The sequence below is a fragment of the Agelaius tricolor genome, unplaced genomic scaffold (genome assembly GCF_023055355.1).
Source record: "Agelaius tricolor isolate 1412-34295 unplaced genomic scaffold, bAgeTri1.0.p SCAF_13, whole genome shotgun sequence".
NCBI classification, from domain to species: Eukaryota; Metazoa; Chordata; class Aves; order Passeriformes; family Icteridae; genus Agelaius; species Agelaius tricolor.
The window spans coordinates 8,536,423-8,556,479 of record NW_027269273.1 but is presented as its reverse complement, the minus strand read 5'-3'; the positions used below and the strand labels follow the sequence as shown (position 1 = coordinate 8,556,479).

The 20,057-nt window shown below is 40.7% G+C and overlaps 1 protein-coding gene across 17 annotated transcripts in view; it reads right to left on the bottom strand.

Moving 5' to 3' along the window:
* Positions 1-20,057, bottom strand: part of ANK3 (ankyrin 3) — a 286,897-nt gene that overhangs the window by 22,634 nt on the left and 244,206 nt on the right. For 8 of the 17 annotated variants that reach the window (XM_071438639.1, XM_071438636.1, XM_071438635.1 and 5 more), the window contains 9 exons: positions 19,090-19,318; positions 18,379-18,504; positions 17,447-17,569; positions 16,916-16,942; positions 15,109-15,190; positions 4,137-11,822; positions 3,424-3,498; positions 2,463-2,594; positions 1,304-1,447 (listed from right to left, as the gene is read on the bottom strand). In XM_071438639.1, the coding sequence (XP_071294740.1) occupies positions 1,304-1,447; positions 2,463-2,594; positions 3,424-3,498; positions 4,137-11,822; positions 15,109-15,190; positions 16,916-16,942; positions 17,447-17,569; positions 18,379-18,504; positions 19,090-19,318 (8,624 nt within the window). The remainder of the gene's footprint in view (positions 1-1,303; positions 1,448-2,462; positions 2,595-3,423; positions 3,499-4,136; positions 11,823-15,108; positions 15,191-16,915; positions 16,943-17,446; positions 17,570-18,378; positions 18,505-19,089; positions 19,319-20,057) is intronic. The other 9 variants (XM_071438645.1, XM_071438647.1, XM_071438650.1 and 6 more) reach the window with 7 other exon arrangements.

Genomic DNA, 20,057 nt, shown 5'->3' with positions numbered 1-20,057 from the left:
TGAAACAAGAAAAAGTCAACATTTAGCATCTTCAATATACTGATAAATAAAAAGCACTTCCATGGAAATTTTGTTTTACAAGAAGAATTTCATTTTTGCTTTTAATCTGACACAAATTTAACCTGCACAGTTCTGCTATCATTTGATACAGCTTTCATGAGGAAATTACTACACAACTTTATCCATTAGCAGGCTGAAAAATATATTCACTCATGCACTAAAAAACCAGTTTCTTATTTTTCTACTGCCATTGGAGAAATGGTCCAAGTGAAAATCATAAAGCAATCGATGTTCCCAGGTCTCAAAGAGGCTTGGTAGCAAAATGCACATTAATTTATTCCATGCAAATACTATGCCCTTTTCCCCCTTGTTCTTCTTTTTTTTTTTCCTTTAAGAATTTTTACTACTACATATCTAGACAAGAAGCCAAAGAATACACATATTTCCAGGTAAATTATCAAGCATTAAATACCAAGTACATAAAAAATAGACATGGGCAAGCCTCAAAGGACAAGTGTTGCAGGAGAAAAGCTTGGTCTTGTCAAGTGACCCTGAGGCTGGCGGGAACCAGTGTTCACTCAGGCACACATCTGTGGGACTCTGCACTTAGCGTTTGAGATATTAATGTGCAAGCTGCATATCCCCAAAAATGACCTGGATGCAGGACTGGAAGGTGTACTAAGGAAGTCTGCTGTTGATAGGAAATTGGGAGCAGCTGTGGACACCTCCCAGGCAGGGAGGGCTGGGCAGTCACCAGCCATACAAGGTTAACAAAGACAAGTGCTGGGTTCTGCACCTGGCATGGGCCAACCCTGGCTGTGTGTACAGGCTGGGGCATGAGAGGCTGGAGAGCAGCCCCGTGGAAAGGGACCTGGGGGCCCTGGTCAGTGGGAATTTGAACATGAGCCAGCAGGAAGCTAGGTCAGGGGACGTTCAGGCTGGATGTTGGGAAGAGGATTTTCACCCAGAGAGTGGTCAGGCACTGGAAGAGAGGAGTGCTCACAGCACCAAGCCTGCCAGAGTTCAAGACGTGTTTGGACAACGCTCTCAGGCACATGGTGTGATTCTCGGGGCTGTCCTGTGCAGGGCCAGGAGCTGGACTCGATGATCTTCATAGGTCCCTTCCAGCTGAGGATATTCTATGATTCTATTGTATCATGCTTTAGGAGAGGAAAACCCTTTTACACATTTTAAATTGTTGTTCCTGTAGAGCTTACAATCTTTCTTTAAAGTCTAGTTTATACAACATTATTGCATTATTGGGCATGTCACTCAATTAAATATGACTACAGAATTCAATTACCATCAATGGGATCATGAAATACGTTATTTTCATCAGCAAAACTTCTGGTGCCTGAAATATTTCCATAATCAAATATTGGTCCTTCCAACAGGGTCACAATATCTATTCGATTAATTTTTGTCAATACAGAAGTTAAGGCATCAGCTGAAAAAAAAAAAAAAACCACATCAGAAAAAGGTTCAGCATTGCAGAACTGTGTGATCATTTTTCTCAATTACATTCACACTGCATTACTTACAAATTGCTGTCATGTCCCAATGCCTTTGGTTCTAGCAAAGCCCAGCATTTGTCTGAGCAGTCATTCAGTTGCCTACTTACTCAAGACACACATCTATTATGAGTCTACACTTTCTCCAAGTACAATTATATTACATCACAAAAGGCACAAAGAATGTCAGATAGTTCTTAAAGAACATATTTACTTACTACTGATACAAAATATTCTTTTACTGGAGTGTAAATGGAGAGTAAAAATCCTGTTACCATTCTCTTTTGAGGCAGAATATGCAGTCATGTAGGTAATAATGCATATAAGGCTATTCATGCAGTACATCATGAAATCTCATTTACAATAATCCTGTTGTGAGAACACAGTAATACTGGAAATCACTTCTACAGGGAAAGAGATCAAAGGAGACTCAAATGGTGTGTAGGAGTTTGTGGATCAGAGAAGGGTAATGAACACCATTCACACCTCACAAAAATCAACCCATCTCTTTCAGTTTGAGCAATTCAAGTGAAATGTACAGATGATAAACTCATAATCATCAGCACAGAATCAGCGTCTCCATCACTCCTCACAGGAAGAAGTTTAGTCTTTTCCTATGACCAGCAAATTAGTGAGACTACCTAAACTTTCCAGGCAGTCATTTCCACGTTCCACATTCCTTGCTACTGGAAAGTTTTGCCTATTATTTTCTTTACTGGAGCTCAAGTTCATTACCTGTCCCATTAATTATGGATGTGGAGAACAGATCATTTCCTTCTGCATATATATAGTGAATAAATATGACATATCTCTGACTCCTGGTAAAAATGTAACTGAAATTTCTTTTTTCATTGATGGTTTGTGAAGGACATTCATAAGGTTTTCTTCAACTTGGCAACAGATGAAATGGACTACAACTTATAAACAACAAAAGTAACTACTTGAACTTACTTGTAGCATTTTTCCCATCTCTGGTAACCCATTTTTTTAATAACATGAAGCTTTGAGCAATAAGAGAATTTGGGTTTTCTACTCGGATTTGATTTATTTCATCCACAGAAAAATTCAGTTCTCTTGCCAGTTCTATAAAGACAAAAAAAAGCAAGCGAGAAAAGAAAACAAACCCCAAAACACCAAAGAAAGCACAAATCTCTCAATTGCCTTGTCAAGCTTAAAAATACTAACTTTAGTAGTTCAGAGAGACATCAACAAAACTCCCTGACACAAACTTTACAGATAACAATGAACATGGCATTATATCCCCACACTTTAATTTGCTAAGACATCATTTTGAATTTCAATCATCTCTGGGAGTGATTATCACACTTCTACTCAGTAAGCCACTTACACATGATGAAACAGCCCTCCCTGGAGATCGCCTCATCACTGCTAATTTATAAACTCTGTTAATTTCCTCTGATTGTTATTCCCCTGGGAGCACCCTGTGCAGCTCAGCAGTGGTGCTGTCATCACCTGAGCCCTGGCAGAGCTGGCTGCTGCAGCTGTGAGCCCAGGAAGGGCAGCTCTGCCCACCAGCACAGGGGGCCACAGGTGGGCAGAGCCTCCAGCAGAGACCTGCCTGGTTGCTGGGCTCCCTGCAGCCAGGGCTTGGGGAAAAAACTGCAATCCAGGGACAGGAAACACCCCAGGAGCAGCGCTGAGCCCAGGCAGGTAGAGCCTCTCAGCTCCTTGGGAGAACATCCTGAAAGCCATTTAGCTATTTTCTCTTTGATTTACTGAAAGACCAAGGAATAACTTCCTATTAGGCATCTTTGGCCAGCAATACATGGTGTGTTTTGGGAAGCTGTGAATTTGGGAGAGCCTGATGCAGTCTTGCTGCATCTTTTGGTAAAAGAATATCTAAAAATGCAATAGCAAAGACTGATTTCAATATTAAAGCAGAAAAGCTTACCTGTCCAGCTAAGTCCTAGATGATCAGCTACAATTGCCATCCTTATATCTGTCCGTTCACATGGACTCTGTGGACCTGTGATTTACAATTTCTCAATTAAAAAGGTTTTGCACAGAAAACCACAATACCGGATAATAGTTTATTATAAATAATAGCTTTAATTGACTAAGTTGACAGTGCTTATATTGTATACTAGAATGGTTGTGTGACCTAATAACCTACAAAACAAAATTTTTTCACAGCTTTTAGATTTTCACCTGTGTAAAGCCAAAATGTAAAACTACATGATGTCGTGTAATGAAACCAAACATGCTGACAATCTATCTGTTAGACTGTAGACAAGTTGTTCAATTACTGGTGAAAACCACCAAGGCCAGATTATTGTCTATTTTCTCTACTTTGACAGAACAAATATACTGTCACAAAAGACATGTTTCAATTTCTGAGTTACATCAATTTCTGAGTTACATGAATGTCTTTGGCATGCTTCACTAGCTTTCTACAGTACAGAATTTGTTTGAAGGAAGAAAAAAGAGAATAAGACAGCACATACAGATGACAATGACAGAATGAAAACTACAGTTAAGTCACTCCACAGGCAATCACAACAGTTCATGCACTAGGATCAACAAGTTGAAAGTTTTACAAACTAGGCTTGATCTCCACGAGGTGAGCCATGAGAGCTCCAGAAACCTGACTGCCTTCATTCTCACCAGTCCTCTTACTCCTCCTCCTCTCACTGTCGGCCTTTTCAATCTTTGATTTTATAGATGCTGCCTCTGTTCTCATGTCTCTAGCAGACTTCGGTGTAATGGAAGGCAGGTAAACTTGAGTAGCTTCTGATAAGGATGTGTTCCTTGATGTACTGTCTTCTTCATCATCAGAGACCTCTGACTGCATCTTTTTCTCTTCATCAGAAAGACGATCCACAAGCTTTAATGTCTCACCACTAATTCCCTTAAAATATTCAATAGAATGTTTACATACCTCCCTAAGCTGATTTTTCTTTACTTTAACTGTTGTCATGGTGACGGAGGTAGATCTTACCTTTACTGGTAATTTAGAAGGAAGTTGTTTTGGTTTTTCTTTCTCTACCTGCTCTTGTTTTGGCAGGGCTGGAGTTCTTCTAGCTAGATTACTCCTATGTGTGTTTTTTACAGGAATCCTAGACCTTGCTTCTAGACAGGGAGAAGAATTATTTTGTTTTGCTTTGTCAGGCTTACTAGCCTCTTTCGCTTTGCTCCCTGTATTGCTTTGGAGATTATTTTGGGAAAAGACTTGTTTTACTGAGCTGGCCTTTACAGGAAGCTTTGATTTTCCTCTAGCTCCTACCAACTCTGTTGACTTTTGCTGCTCTCCATGTGGCTTTTGCTTATCTCTTACTCTGTGTCCTTGTGTTGTCCCTGTACCTTTTCCTGAAGTGCTTTTCGCTTGATTAGCTTTCTGGACGGAACATTTCGGTTCCAAATGTTCTTTTAGCACTACATTACAGGTAATATCATCTGTAGGGACAGCAGATGAATCCAAATTGTTGTTGTTATTAAAATTATCTTTTGGAAAATCAGTGTTTTCTGTTTGCCTACAGCTCGTCTGGCTAGAAGCTGAACTCGCAATCACTGCTACAGTTTCATTTTCTAATCCCTCACCACTTGGCATCACAGCTTCTATCTTATCTGTCACTTCGCCAGGGCCATCTTTCTTCAGAGTCATGGTGGAAGCAGAAATTCCCATTTTAATTGGTGTGCGCAATTTGGGATCAACTTTGGAAGCGTTTACTGCTGCCGATGATTTCTCCAGTGAGTTACTACCAAGTGTTTGTTCCATGCAATCTCCACTGGCCTGGATGCCGGGCATATTTTCAACTGCTGTTGTTTCTACTGGTCTCTCTAGGTTTGTTTCTACAGTGCTGTCCCCTGCCTGTGGCTGTGTGATGGCAGTGACTGTACTTTTATCCCCTTCCCCCTTGTCCCCTGACTTCCCTTCAGAAGTATGCTCACCAATCTGAAAAAATTGGAGTCTTTCTTCAACAAAATCCCTCTTGCTCATGTCAATTGCACCACTGCGAGTCATCTCAAACATCTTCCCCTCATGAAATGGGAAGGGGTTGGGCTCGCTAGTTGGCGTACTCTCATCTGTTGGAGTTCTGGCTGGTGTTGTGTCAGGTGTTGTTGCTTGAGATCTGTCTTCCACTGCCAGACCAAATGGCTTAGCCTCATCCTCCCTCGATTTAGTCTCAAACACTTCATCGTCACCTCGGTTATTCGACCACGGGTCAAAATCTAGACTCTTGGTGGCCACAGTTTTGAAAGGTGTTGCGAATTCTTCGTCTACTTTGTAACTGAAATACGAGTCAGGAAATACAGTCCTGTCAGGGTGTCTGCCTTCCAAAGAGAAAAACTGTGCCCCTGACTTCTTATCGCTCTTATCTCCAGCTTTGTCAGAAGATGGACCTTTGGAAGGTGTCTTGTCTTCTTCAGGGCCTACCTTGCCTTCCTCCTCAATGACTTCAAGCTTACTCTGGCTAAAGCAGCGATCAGTCTGCTTTAGAATGCCTTCTGTAGTCCATACGTCCTTTTTGGTTTCAACTGCCGGACCTGCAAGTTTAGAATCACTCTCAGTTAAACCATCATCTTCATCTTGCAAATCATAACCGTCCAGAGAGTCAATCTCTGTTGCATCGGTATCATGGGAGAATTCTGCAGTGGTTGCTATGGAACACTCTGTGACAGACTGGTCATTGTTACTCCCATTTTGCACTACATCATTCTGGGGTGAATCAACCCCATTGTCAAACTCATTGGGTTTCCCAGAAGTGGGATGTCCTAACTCTTTCTGTTTCTCAATCTTTTCAGGGGCTTTGGGTTTTGAGGTCTCTTTCTGGTCATCTTCCAGCTCTTTCAGTTTGAACGTATACTTTTTAAGCGGAACGGGCTGATAGAGGGATTCATCATCACTGGAGTCACTGACATCTGCTCCCGGTGGCACAGGAGAAGGTGGCTGCACTCTGATGACAGGTTCAGCCAGTTGGCACTTGTCGTGTTCATCTTGCAAGTTCACTTCAGTCATCTCCATCTCACTCTCAGTGGAATAATGAGGCTTCTTTTCTGATTCACCTTGATCTGCATCCAGTGGTGGAGGAGGAGGGAATTCAATATAGGCAACTCTGTTACCTTTGGGTCTTTTGTTAGAGTCCTTATTTATAAGATTAGGTAATGTTTTGTCAATCTGTGGTTCCTCAACCTCAGCCTGTTTCACAGATGTTGACTTAGCCTCTGCTTCCTCCTCTGACTCCTCAGACACCTCAGGTATAGGGCTGGGCTTGCCTGGGATATAAGCTATTAGTGAGTCAGGTGTTTTAGATGTAAACTCGTAACTCACTTCCTCTGAACTCGGTGTTTCTGGTGTTAAAGGGCTTTTACCAGAGCTGTCTATAAAGGACACTTGTTCTAGCGTGTCATCCTCTGGACTACCTTGGGGAGAAGGAGGCTGTTTTTGCTGCCTAGCTGTGTAAAATGTCCCCCTCGTCTCTTGTACTGTCTTACTTTCCTGACTGACAATTTTTTTAATACTACCTTGTTGCACCTCTTTCTCATATTGCTTTCCTACTTGAACAAAACTGACATATACAGGTAAAGTCTTAATTTCTTTTACTCCCTCAGTGCTCACTAGTGGTGCAACTTTATTCAAGTAATCACTGGCACCGGGGTCAGCTATGTCACTCGAAGGAAATTCCTTTCCTGGGCTACATTCTAAAGAATCTGGTGATTTGCTAGGGGATAGCTCTGTTTCCTCAGCAGGAGGACTTAGACCTATTGAGCTCTGCTGCTTGGTAACTTTTCTGATTTCTGAATGTTTTATTTTTTCATCTTCCACATAATCAATCTGCCTTTCAACTTTCTCCTGAATCACAGCTGACTGGGATACTTTAGCTGAAAGTTCATAGACACCATCAAGCATGGCTCTCTTCTCCTCAACAATTCTGACTGGGATATGGGACACAGCAATTTCTTCTTTCCTTTTGGATATTTTATCAGCCACTTCACCATTACGTTCCCCCTCCCTGACAACAAATTCTCTGTATAAAACCCTTTTTGAGGGGGATTTTACAGTCAGTTCCTTCACTTCTTCTGAATGGATTCCATTTGAGGCCACTTTGTGCTCTGTCACAGTGATAAATTCACTTTTTTGGTCAGTTTTAGATTCAGCATGATCAACATGGTTTTCTTTTACTGTATCTGGAACCAGCACATGTGAAAGCTTTTCCTTCTGTGATTTATGGTTAGAAGTTCCAGGACTTTCCCACGTCCTATAGATTTTTTTGTCCCAGTGTCCCTTCGCTGTTGAGTCTGAGCCATACGCCAGGTCTTTTGCCCGTGGTTCTGAAATGCATTCTGGCACGCCTTTCCTCATCTCAGTTCTTTGTGTGTCTGAAGCACGAGAGTCTTCCACAGCTTTCCCTTTACCTGGAACAAGGTCTTCCTGTATTTTCACCTCTTTCTGTAAAGCTGTGCTCCCATCAATGACCTCTATTTGCTTTGCGTGTTTCTCTCTTGAATAGGACTGATACACTGGTAACTTACTTTCTTGCAATTTTTTAACTGGAATTTTGGACTGACCATCCAGCTTTTTCTCTTCTTGAGCTACGTCCTTACTTCTGGGACTTATACCTTGCTCAAATTTAAGCCTAATGGAACTGAGCTTTGATTGCTTCAGCTGAAATCCAGTCTCAGGCACTCCAGTCTGCTGAGCACTTCCTTTGTGTTCCATAGTTCGTTTAGAGTCCTCTGCAGGTTGCACATATATCCTTTTTTCAGGACTGCTGGGCAAACTGGATGCTTTCCTTTCATCCACCTTGGGAAAGCACTTCCCATCATGTGCATACTGCTTCACCTTACTCCATTCATCCCCAGATGATGGCAATTCAGAGAGCAGAACTTTCTCGGGGCTGCTGCTGGCAGAGCTCTGGCTAGAATGTATTTCCTTGCCATTTTTTTTATGCTGCTTTTTCTCTGGAGACTGTAGCTCATCATTCAACTTCTCTGTTTTATCCCGAAAAAACTGGGATACTTCAGTCAGTTTTTCTTCTGCCTCTTTAACAGTCCTGTCCACCCTGTCTTCATATATCAACTTTTCTCTACCTCTGTCTAATCTGTCCTCAGTAAAGCGCATCCACATTGCATGTTTGTGACTACTAAGATCTCCAGTGTAGTGTAACACTGTCACTTTATCATAATGATCCTCCTTAGACATTTTACCTACACCATTTTCAGATACATCTTTATAGATTTTGGAGAGAATCTCTTTTTTGGGGGCAGTAGCTACTTTTTCTCTGCATCGTTTATCAGTCCCCTGTAACTCTGCACTAAGGGGTAGAGCATGGTCAGTAACTGACTCCTCAGTATCAGAATGAGACACATCTAGCTTTTCTGAAAGAAGCATTTTCTCAGCAAACCTGTAAGACTCCCCTCTTAGTTCTGACAACTCATCATCATGGTATTCTACTGAGTGCTGACTCAAAAGCTTCAGTGTTTTGTAAGAGTCATCAGACATGAGTTGAGCAGAACTAGGGCGACTGTCTTCTTCCTGGGACACGGGAGTGTTAACTCTAGAGGATTCCAGATAAGAAGGAAGTGACTCTTCGGCCGTGAGCTCCTCTTCTTCTTGCTGACCTTGTTCGTCTGAACAAGGAAAAGCATCATGTTTTTCCAACTCTTTTAAGTTAATATCTCCCCGAGGTAAGTCTTTCTGATATACATACATTTCTTTTTCTGGATGCTTTTTTGTTTCTCTAATAATGACTTCAGTAGGTTCAGCCTGATTACCTTGTTCAATATGGACCTCTATTATTCGCTCCAGTTTGGGTTTCATTTTGCTGTCCTTCTCTGCATGTTGTGGTGAGGTTTCAGCAGACTTGCTAACATCGGACGTTACTGATGATTTATGTTCAAACAGACCTGCCAGTTCTTTGGAAGGGTCACGTCCAGACTGAAAGGCTTTCATTATGTCATGAACAGACATTGTTTCCTCAATTCTTTCAGAGGTACTTTCTGTGCATGGAGGTTTATGATAAACCATCCTAGTTGTTGTAGTGATATGAGTTTCTTCTTTTACTCGGACACCTTTACTAAGGACGCACTTATGGTCGTCCTCTTCACTGCCACTGGCTTTCATTTGAAAAGCTTTAACCTTCTCTTTAATGGACCCAGAGGGTTTTTGCTCCAGCTCCATAAACGTAGGGGAAGGTTTTGAGGCTGGTAGCTCCTCTGCCTTCTGCTCTGGAATATCTTCCGAAGACGGTTCGTAGCTGCGGATGACATGAACTACTTCAGTTCTTGTTTCTGTAATGACGGGAGGGATGGGCACATCATGGAAAAGTGGTTTTGGCCCTGTGCTTTCAGCACTTTGTGGGGCAGAAGGTGTCTTTTCGCTCCTCGTTTCAAAGCCACTGTCAGACAAGGGACTTTTATCTTGATCATGTTGAGAAAAGTCATCTGGAGATTCCAAAATAGTGTCTGTTCCAAAAAAGGAGTCTGCAATTTTACATAACTCCTTTTCCGATGTTGAAGGCCTCATGGAGGCTGGAGGCATTTTAAGTTTGTGTTCCTGCAAAGCGATGGCTGGTTTTAAAATGCGCTTTTGTCTCTCTTCACCTTCTTTTTTCCCCTCTTCAAACTTGTACTTTATGTTTGTTAATGAACTGCTACCGATATCATTCGCTAAGTAATCAATAACTTTTGACAAGCTATAATCCTTTTCCGACATGGTTTTGGTTTTAATTTGAACCTTCTCTGGAACAGATATAGGAGGGCTTGTCAAAGCTTGCTGTCTCGCTTCATCAATCTCCTCTGTACTGAACTCTACCCAGTCATCCTCAGACAGGTGTCCTTGATCACTTTTGGGTACTTTAGCCGACCCTTTACTTTCTAAACACACATCCTTTTTCAGAATCTCACTAACTTTTACTAAGTCCTCTTTCACTTTCTCAACAATTTTAAAGGGCTCTTCATCATCAATTCTACCCTCTTTTGGTATGTCAGGTTGGAACGGCTTGTCCTCTGCGACATCTGTCTGCAATATCGCAGTCATTCTTATCAGATCCTCTTTCATTTCAGCAACATCTTTCAGTATCTCCTGACTGGAGGATAAGGAAGATGGTGTGGACAATTTGAGAGCAGAGGGTGCTAAAAACAAGGATGATTTTATTGGAGATGAAGTTCGAGTAAAGGTAGGCTGCGTGCGCGCCTCTGTAGTCAATGTTTTAATAGGTGACAGTAACGCAGCGGCTGATTTTGTAAGTGAAGACGACTCTGGGAGCTTCTTTAATGCTGGTTCAGACAAAACATTGACTACAGAATATACTGGCACTGTTATTGTTGATGAAGTAACAGATGAGGTAGTTGCAGATATTGACCCAAGGGCTGTGTACAAAGCACCTGCAGGAGGAGTTCTCATTGACTGGAAAGCTGATGGTGCTGAAGACACAAATGACCTGAGTGGAGAAAATGACATTGTTGTAGCTGTTGAAAACACTCTCTCAGCCGTGTCAGCAACTGCGTTAGCAGCACAAGTTGCAGAATGTGCAGCTGCAGAGATCTTGTCTTGAAAAACACCTGCAGCTTTGGATCCATTTATTAAGTTGGCAGAAGATGGGTATTTCAGAGGTGACACAGACCCATTGAGCAATGGTACGTCTGTGTGCCCAGCTACATGTTTTGCTGGCGACGAGAGAGACGAGGCCATCATGACTTTAGTGGATGAAACAGCATCAACTGCTGACTTAGCAGGTGACACCACTGACTTTAGAGGGGACGATAAAAGTGAGGATGCTGATGTGATGACCGATTTAAGTGGCAAGCTCGAAGAGTACATGTTAATGTTGGATTTGGGGGATGCTGGAGGCGTCATGGTTATGGATGATCTCTCCAAGAGAGATCCTGCTGTAGTCACTGGAGATGTCCGAGAGGGGAATGTGGTAGTGGAGGCCAGCCCTTTGAGACTGGCAGCTTCTGTGACTGCGGGAGCTCTGATGAAAGAGCCTGAAGTGACCTGCATGTTGTAGGGAGGCTGAGAGACCACAGTTTTTATTGGCGAAGAGATTGTCCGAAACGATCTAATCGGAGATGCTACATCACTAACAGATTTAACTGAAGACGTGGTAGAAGCTCCTAACGTGGATTTGATTGGAGAAGTAGAAGAAACAGACCATATTGATTTTAATGGGGAAGCTGTAGGAGTGTTAGAGGAAGAGCTTGATAAGGAAGTGAAGCCTGATTTGGTTTGCCCAGGCACTGTAATTGGAGCTGTTGTCCATGACTGATATGGCCGTGTTGAAAAGAATGGCTTGTATGAGTAAGTAGCAGGTAGGGATCTTGTTGCTCCTGCACTCCGTTCAACTGTTTCTTAAATTGTTAAATTAAAATCAAACATAAAAATCAACAAAAATGGTTGAAAAACAGAGAGACCAGAGAAGAAAATTGGTCAGTAAACGTTGTAATATTACAAAAAGTAAGTACAATTGTTTGCATGAGTTGGGATGAAAGAGGCAAAAGAAGATTTAAAAAAGGAAAGAAAAAAATTAGGAACAAGCCATATACTGATAACTGGTCCAAACCAAAAAGCAACATGAAATGGAAGACAGAAAGCACATAGCAACCAAATCTGCAAACAATGGAGAACAGAAAACACACAAAAGGAATCCATAAGGTAAAAATAAAGCCACATCAAAATTTCTTCTCTTACTTCCTATTGACTTTCTGATGTGCTACTTCTGAAATACTCATATCAGCTTTATTTTGCCTGTTTAGGTATGTCTCTGCTTTGTGCAACTATTAGAATTATCCGTTTAATAATTTCTATTGTTGTTCTGTTCAGATTTGATCCTACACAAAAATATAAACTTGCATAAAATGACATTATGTAGCTAAAATATTTTTTTAAACCGCTTCAGAACTATTTCATGCAGAAACCAAAATTCCTTTAAGTGACAGGCAATTGATGTGCAAACTGTGAAGCAACTGGAATAAATTCAAATCTATATCTTCCATGCACAATTCGGATATGCTTCACACTCACAAAGCCAATAAGAGCAAGAGCTTTTCTGAGTCAATATTTAAAAAAAAAAAAAGAAAAAAGAAAGAAAGGAACATATGCATTTGTTTCTCATGCAATATTCCTTTTGTCTGATAAAAATTAAAGTAAAACTTTTCATGAAATGATTTTAAGAAGCATATGTCATAAATGAAATATGGCAAGTATGATGTATGATAGTCGTGAGCAGGCAAAGCAACTGAATCAGTTTTTATTCATGCACAAATGTCATGTCAGAACGAGCACACAGATTAATCCATTTCGTATGGTGTATTAAGCACAAATACGTAAACCTTACAAAATAATTTCACAAGAGGTCATTAAAAGAAGAGTACACTTTTTCTACAAGATGTAGTGTCTTGGTACCTTTTGAGGAGATTTCTTGTATCAGCTCAAAGACAGACCTGTTCAACTTTACAGTTCTCAAAAGGTAACATTAGAAAAGCAGTCAAAGAAAAATAGATTATGAAATAAATTCCTAGCAAGGACAAACCTGTTAAATGTTATCATCCCCCAGAACTCTCAGCTTATTCATAGGCATTTTGAACAGAATTATCATCAACCACATTTTGCATCACAGGAGGCACTCATGTCAGAAAGTATTTCTGGGAATCCCATTACACAAACATATCCTCTGATACAGCAATAACATTCAGAGATTTGACACTGAAAGCAACTTCGAGGTATTTTTTTTCTTTAAAGTTGGAATTAGAAATGGAGCTAAAATATCCAAAGAACTTATTCAACATACCTTTCTCTGAAGTTACACTAATAATTTGTCAAACCTGCTTGATCTGTCTTATAGACAGGCAGTAATGCACAGTGAAAGAAGCTCAACAAGGCTACCACTGAACTGTTGCAGCACACACACTCCTATAGAATAGTGAATATTCAGTGCACCACAGGTCCATATCCTGCAAGGAGAAATGTGCTGGTCCTATAGAAGCCAATCAAAGCCCAGAAGTCAGTGTGGATGGCTGGTGATACTTCATAAAAACATTTATGTTGAAGAGAGCTTGAGTACTAGGCCTGACTGGCACAGACTGAATCACGAAATCCCTATTTTCCAACTACAATATTTTAAAGTGGAAATACACTTCTCTCTCCCCACCCAAAAAAAAACCCCAAAATGTACTTCATTAAACCAACTATTATGAAGATATTATAAATACTATTATTTATTATGAAGGTTTAATTAGCAGTAGCTGCTAACATTCACCAGAAGTTCATAGAGTCTTGAGTTCAAGAAACAAACCCCAAAATGATTCTGAAAAGAACTAATAACTAGTTCAGCAGTTAGTGTTAGGACATGCCTTTACTGGAACCCCACTGCACCCTCACTAGCTGGTCTGTCACAACTGACTGGAGAGGCAAGCAAACCCACAGGCTGCCCTCCTCACTCCTTTTTGTCTGTCACATCACAGATTCAGAGACATTTAAGATGCTGCTTCTGTGCTCCTTTTTGCAGCTGAAGAGCTAAAAAAAATCTGCCAATTTTTTGCAAATAAGACTTAATGGACCTTTGGTGAATAAATAATACTTTTTTTCCCTCTCAGTGACGGGAGGAGGGGAGGGGGGGGGAATTTATTGTGAGCGATATACACAGTCATCAAGCTTCTTTCCAGCAATTTCATTTTCCCTCTCTCTCAGTTCCCATCAAGCCTGTGACAATACCTTAACAGTCCATCAAGATGTCTCAGCAGATCTGATAGCTTCTTCAGATGTTATATGCTTGGAGTCTTCTTCCCGGCCTGAGAAGTGTAACATATTCTGGAGCACATCTGATCCAAAGAAGCCACAGATCTTATAGGATAATTAAGCAGCAGCCATCCAGTGGGAACTCCCAAGACCCGATGAAGTTTGTCTATGGATTTTATGGAATTATATCAAAGGGTCTGTCGCAGGGTAGCAACTGAGAAGTCAAAAGTGGGGGGAAAAAAAGGCAAGAAAAAGCCTGGAAATGGGGAACAATAGCAGTTGACCTTAGAGAGGAGAAGTGAGGAAGAAAAGCTAAGCCAAATACATTATTGTATTTAACTGGGGAGGAAAAGAATGCCACAGGTCTGGTCAAGGGGAACATGTTTAGGAAGAAGCAATGTGTGGTGCCAGGGAATAAAAAGCGTCTGCAGGGAACAGAGGAAAAAGGGAAGGGGAGGAGAAAGAAGACGGAAAATATAAAATATGAGAGACTCTATTTTGGCTAAACATCTAAACATTTAAGTGCTTATCTGAGTGGTTTCTGAATTTTTGTGCAGCATTCTGTACTACAGCATCTTTGTCTAATGCTTCAAAGGGGAGAGGAAGAGACTCTTTTGAAAGCAATTTGCAATCCTCCTACTCTGGAACTACATTGCATTTTTAAAAACTATTATATTTTTACTTAACTAACACACATAATTTGCCAGTCAGGATTCTTCAAGCTCTCACAACACAAGAGTTCACAGACCATCCAAGAGTTTTGTTTTAGACAGGATTTTTTTTTCCTTTCGTTTTTTTTTTCCCCCAGAATGACACCAAATACAACGTTTATAGAAAAAATGTCTCTTCTTATGAACAATCACATCTACATGGTTTAGTACTTTGGTAAGAGCAACTCACTCATTCCAGGCTCAGTCAGATAGCTGTAGCGCTTACGTAAAGCAAGGGAGACGAAGTTCTGGCGCCGGTCAGCCTTCTCCGTCTGCAACAAAACACAGCAGGATTTAGGGCTGGGGAACCACTGCCTCCATCTGACCAGACCAGTCCTCAAACCTCAGCAGGATGGGCCGCTTTTCGTGGCACACAACCCCAGAGGGGAGAATGGGTGCTTCCATTCAGCTTCAGGATGGCATGCTGAAGCCAAATTTGGGCGAGCAGGCAGGGAGGGGGCAGAGGCAGCTTCTGTTCCTGGGTGCCGTGAGATGAGTGCCAGGCACTGCCGAGCAGGGAGCGTGGCTGCACAGAAACCTGCTGTGAGTGACCACCCTTCTGGAGCAAGCAGGGAGGGACTGCAACCCTACAGTGAGCCCTCAGGTTCATTCCTCTGCTCGTGAGGTAGAAGAGCTGAGATAGCAGAAGCAGCTCATTATCCTGCTTTAAAGTACCTCCATACTGTCTTACTGCATTATCACTTAATGAACTGCTTCACACTACTAGAAATGGTGTGATTTTGTTCATTCTCTGTAAAATAAACCACCTCTGGCTAGAAACAGGAGGTCAACACAAAAGACTACAGGTACAGACAAAACATTCATAAGAGTGAGTGACCGATTGAGTATTCCCCCCAGACTAGCTTGTCCCAAAAGCACACACACCACAATGTACAACTGGGCTTTAAAGTGAATACATTAAGGACAAAAAAAGGCATGGGAGGGGATTTTTTAATATGCACAAAATGCAAAGATGTGGATTAGAAAGCAGACTACTCTTGTTAACTAATAAATTGCCCCATAAGTTGCTGAGTTCAGTGGGATAGCTGCTAGTGTGGTGTCTTTAATATTAACAGTCCTTCAGAGATAAACTCACTTGAATATGTGGCTAAAAATAAACTTTGTTTAGAAAGAGAACTCTTATTATAGCTATATAATAGCTCATTGGAAACAAATTCTATGGAAGTAAAGTGATGTTTTTGCTATTATTTTTTAACATGTAAGGAATGCTTTGGGTTGCATTGTTTGGGGTTTTTTTTAGCTACTCTAACCAGCAGGTGACAATTGCTATTTACTTGCCACCAGGAACAGAAAAAAACATTGCTGCTAGGTAAATTGGAAACACCTATGTAGTTTCCTTTACAAGATGATCTCATCTCTACCTACCTCTAATGAGTAAAACCCACTCAGTTTTCTGACAATCTAATGTTGCAGTTTCCATGAAACAGTGGGGTTTTAAGCTGCAAATATCTGAGGTTCATTTGAAAATAGATTAGAACACAATATTTAGAAATTGTTCTTGGCTGGTTTGCTTTTTTTGAAAAAATCCAGTTTATTTACAGAGGTGAGATATTAAAGGCCACTATTGTGGCGTCAGCAGTACCTTTTTCCTTCTCAGAAATACAAGTTACCATAGCAATGTCAGTATTACTTCAAGAGGTAAAATATTATCCATTAAACTCCTCTTGATTTTGCCAAAATTTGACTACTTCTGACAGTCATAAATAGATCCTTTTCCAAAAGAAAATTAGTTAAATTTTAGACTTCTTTTATTCAATGCTTGGTTTAATTTCATAACTTATAATCATGGGGTTTTCCACATTTGTGTAGCTCTACTGTTTTACAACAGCTTATCAGAAGCTGAGGATGTGGTTACTTTTCTGTAGGTATCATTTCAACACCACCATTAAAAATAGTTGTTTGTTTTTTTCTATAACATACTACTTTTCTTCACTAAATCTGAAGGAAATAAAAACAGAAGACAGTGTGTATATTACCTCATCATCTTGATCTGACTCTGTTTCCTTTTGGTCCCAAGATGCATTGCAGAGACAAGGAATATTATAATGGACAGCAGGGAAAAGAATATCAGGATATGAAAAGGACCAAATTGGGAGCACAAAATGCAAGCTGATTTATAAGGCAAAGCAAATCCAAAATGTCAACACAAAAGAAAAGAAAAAAAAAATCTTACATCCAATGCAAATAAACACGTGACATTACTGAAAGCATAAACCTATGACTTGCAGGCTGAAGCATGAGCTGTAAACAGAATTGTAAAAATTATAGGAACTTGACACCACAGTAACAAGAGACTTTTAAAGCGTTCTACATACAAGAAACCAATAAAACATACATTTTCAAAGCCTTTATCATATTCCAAAGCATTCTCATTACTGACAGTTCACAAGGTTTCTTTAAGACTAGCAGGAAATAAAAGAAAAAAAAAAAAAAGAGAGAAAAACTAAAGGAACAAAAACAAGTCCAACCCAGCCCTAAGAAAAATGTTTACTTTTCCAAACAAATACCTTTTTGTGTGCTGGCAGAGTGATATTCAAGTTGCAAACAGCTGTTTGTGGCAGTCCTTTTGTAGTCTTTGGTTCTTTCAAAAATGATAATCGACCACAGGGTTCCTGGCTGGTGTCTCTTACCTAAAAAAGAAATTTTGCTTCAGCATAGTAATATGTAGTAATTGAGGCATTAGTAAGATGTACTAATAGTAATATAGTAGTAATAGTAATATGTAGTAATTCAGAGTCCTAGAGGAGGTTTCTGGAAGAGTTCTCAGAATTTCTTTCTACAAGGAGCTTTCTAGTGTGTACAAACTAGTAATACCAAGCTGGAGCTCAGCCTGAGGTGCTGAAGGAGAACATGTGTTACTTTGAAAGAGTTTTAGGTCAGCCTGAAGCTCCCTGATGCAAGACAAGGTGCTGAGTGAGCCCAACCTGAGTTTCATACTGGGATGTTACCGACAGGCACTGTCTGCCCACTGCATTTTATTCTGCCACCTTTTCCTCTTGTGTTTACCAAAATGCTTAACAACCTCTCCAACAGGGCAGCTGTGACAAGGCTAAGGAAAGTGAGCACCACTCCTGGCCATTTAGAGATGAGCAGTTTGCACACACCTTCTGAAGGCTGCTCTGCGGTACAGGATGTTATCGAATGCATCTCCTTTGCTTAATCCCTCAGAAATTGTGACCTACTGGTAAATATGTGAGGGTTCCAATTTGAGATATGGTTTTAGTAAAAGGCTGCCAATCTGTATCATGGGTATTCTGTTCCCAGATGTGCCAGCAGTTCTGCTGTGGCTTCAAGCAAAGCACCCTCTCCATGTTATTCACATATTGAAGAACTACACTTACATCCCAGGGGCAAGGTAGTCCTGTAGGGCTGAAAAAGGGAAGTGGGACTGTGGGAAGGGAGGAAAGCAACAGGATCATTTATTTAGTTTTTCTTTTACCTTGATAGAGAATGGCAGTCTATTTTCTTTGAAAGCATAAAAATTAAAAACAAGTTGCTGTCCTCCTTTAGTCAAAGGGGCCAGATTTCCATAGCAATCAACATAAATAGGTTTTCCTTCAAGAACCTATCAAAGCAAGAAATAAAAGTCAATAAAACCTCTTTTAATAGTAGATTCATGCATATAAACATCACGATTTCCCCCAACATCATTCCTGAGTTTAACACAAGTCCCCACTTGGTTACATTCAACAACAAATTAGAATATCACTGGGCATTATGGCAAGGTATTATGAGTACAGGCAGTTTGGAAAACCACAAGCCACCTGACTGGCTTTTCTAAAGTAAGAGTGTGTAATTTTCTTAGAGAAATATTAAGTTAGTGACTGTGATTTCACCACAAGCCAGTCCTACTCATGCCTGTGTGCCTGCAGGGCCAATGAGAAGGAATTCCCTCCGTCTGCAAAGCCCAGCCAGGGCTACTTGACAGCAGTGAGGGCAAACCCCACTGCACACTGCTCTGGGGCACCCACAAGTCCTCATGCTCCTCCAGTCTCATCCTGTTCTGTTCTTCCTTTGAGAAGTTTCATGCCACAGCCTTGCTGTGAACCTTTATTCAACAGGGCTTGTGTGGCTTTTGCAGGAGCTGCTGCTGCTGCTTGGAAAACACACTGCCCACCTACAAGGAGGAAGCCAGCTGCAAGGAATGTACCTCAATGTCTTTGCTCCTGGCAACTTCCTCAAAGTTCTCTTGTTGCTCCAGAGTTTTGTCCACTTTGTCGTCAGTCATGCAGAAGCAGCGCAAATTGGATTCCACGGGGTCATTCATTTTGGCAAATATCACAAACTTTGCCATGTAAGGAACACATATTAATTCTCTGTAAAGCTGTGTTGCCAGCCCAACAGTCTCTAGTACTTGGTGGCAGTCTGCGAGCCAAAATCTGAGTGGGGAAAAGCAAACCATTAAATCAACTTTTCATTATGCTCCAACAATTGCTTAAGCCTAAAGAGAAACTGTATCCTGTATCCTTGGTCATTTTGCACATGTACTGTCCTTGCAAAATTGCCAGAGCTGTAATTCTTCTTCTACTCTCAGCACAGGTTTAACCATCCAGAAATGGGAATACCTGGCAATGAAATGCTGACATACTTATCTAACCTTTTTCACACTGGTGTCTCATAAAACTATCTATCTGAAGGCTCATTTGAAGTCAAAGTGAGGAAATTGAATTTCATGTGACCTTCTTTAATTTCCTGTAATGTGCTGATGCTTCACTATACATTTGATTTGCTAAAACAAACACCTTTATAACACACACAGCAAATCACATCTATTCAGGCTGAACCAAATATGCCCATTGTAAGTCTCTGGTGAAGTCTCCAGAGACAGGTAAGGGTTCCTTATTGCTAGTTTCTCACCTTATGATTAAGAATTTGAAGACAAGTATGATACAAATTATAAATAATTTATACTGTGTATCAGTCTTTCCCACAATATTTCAGCCCTTATCTATTTGGTTTTCCAGCAATTCTCTCTCTTTTCATAAAGGTTTTTATAGTTACAACGTCATTTACTGATTGATAAACTCTCTACCTTCTATGCCACAAATTTTCTTCACTAGGATTTGTACAGATCCTGGTAAATGCCTCCATTTAGCATGTAAGTCCATGAAGTCCATC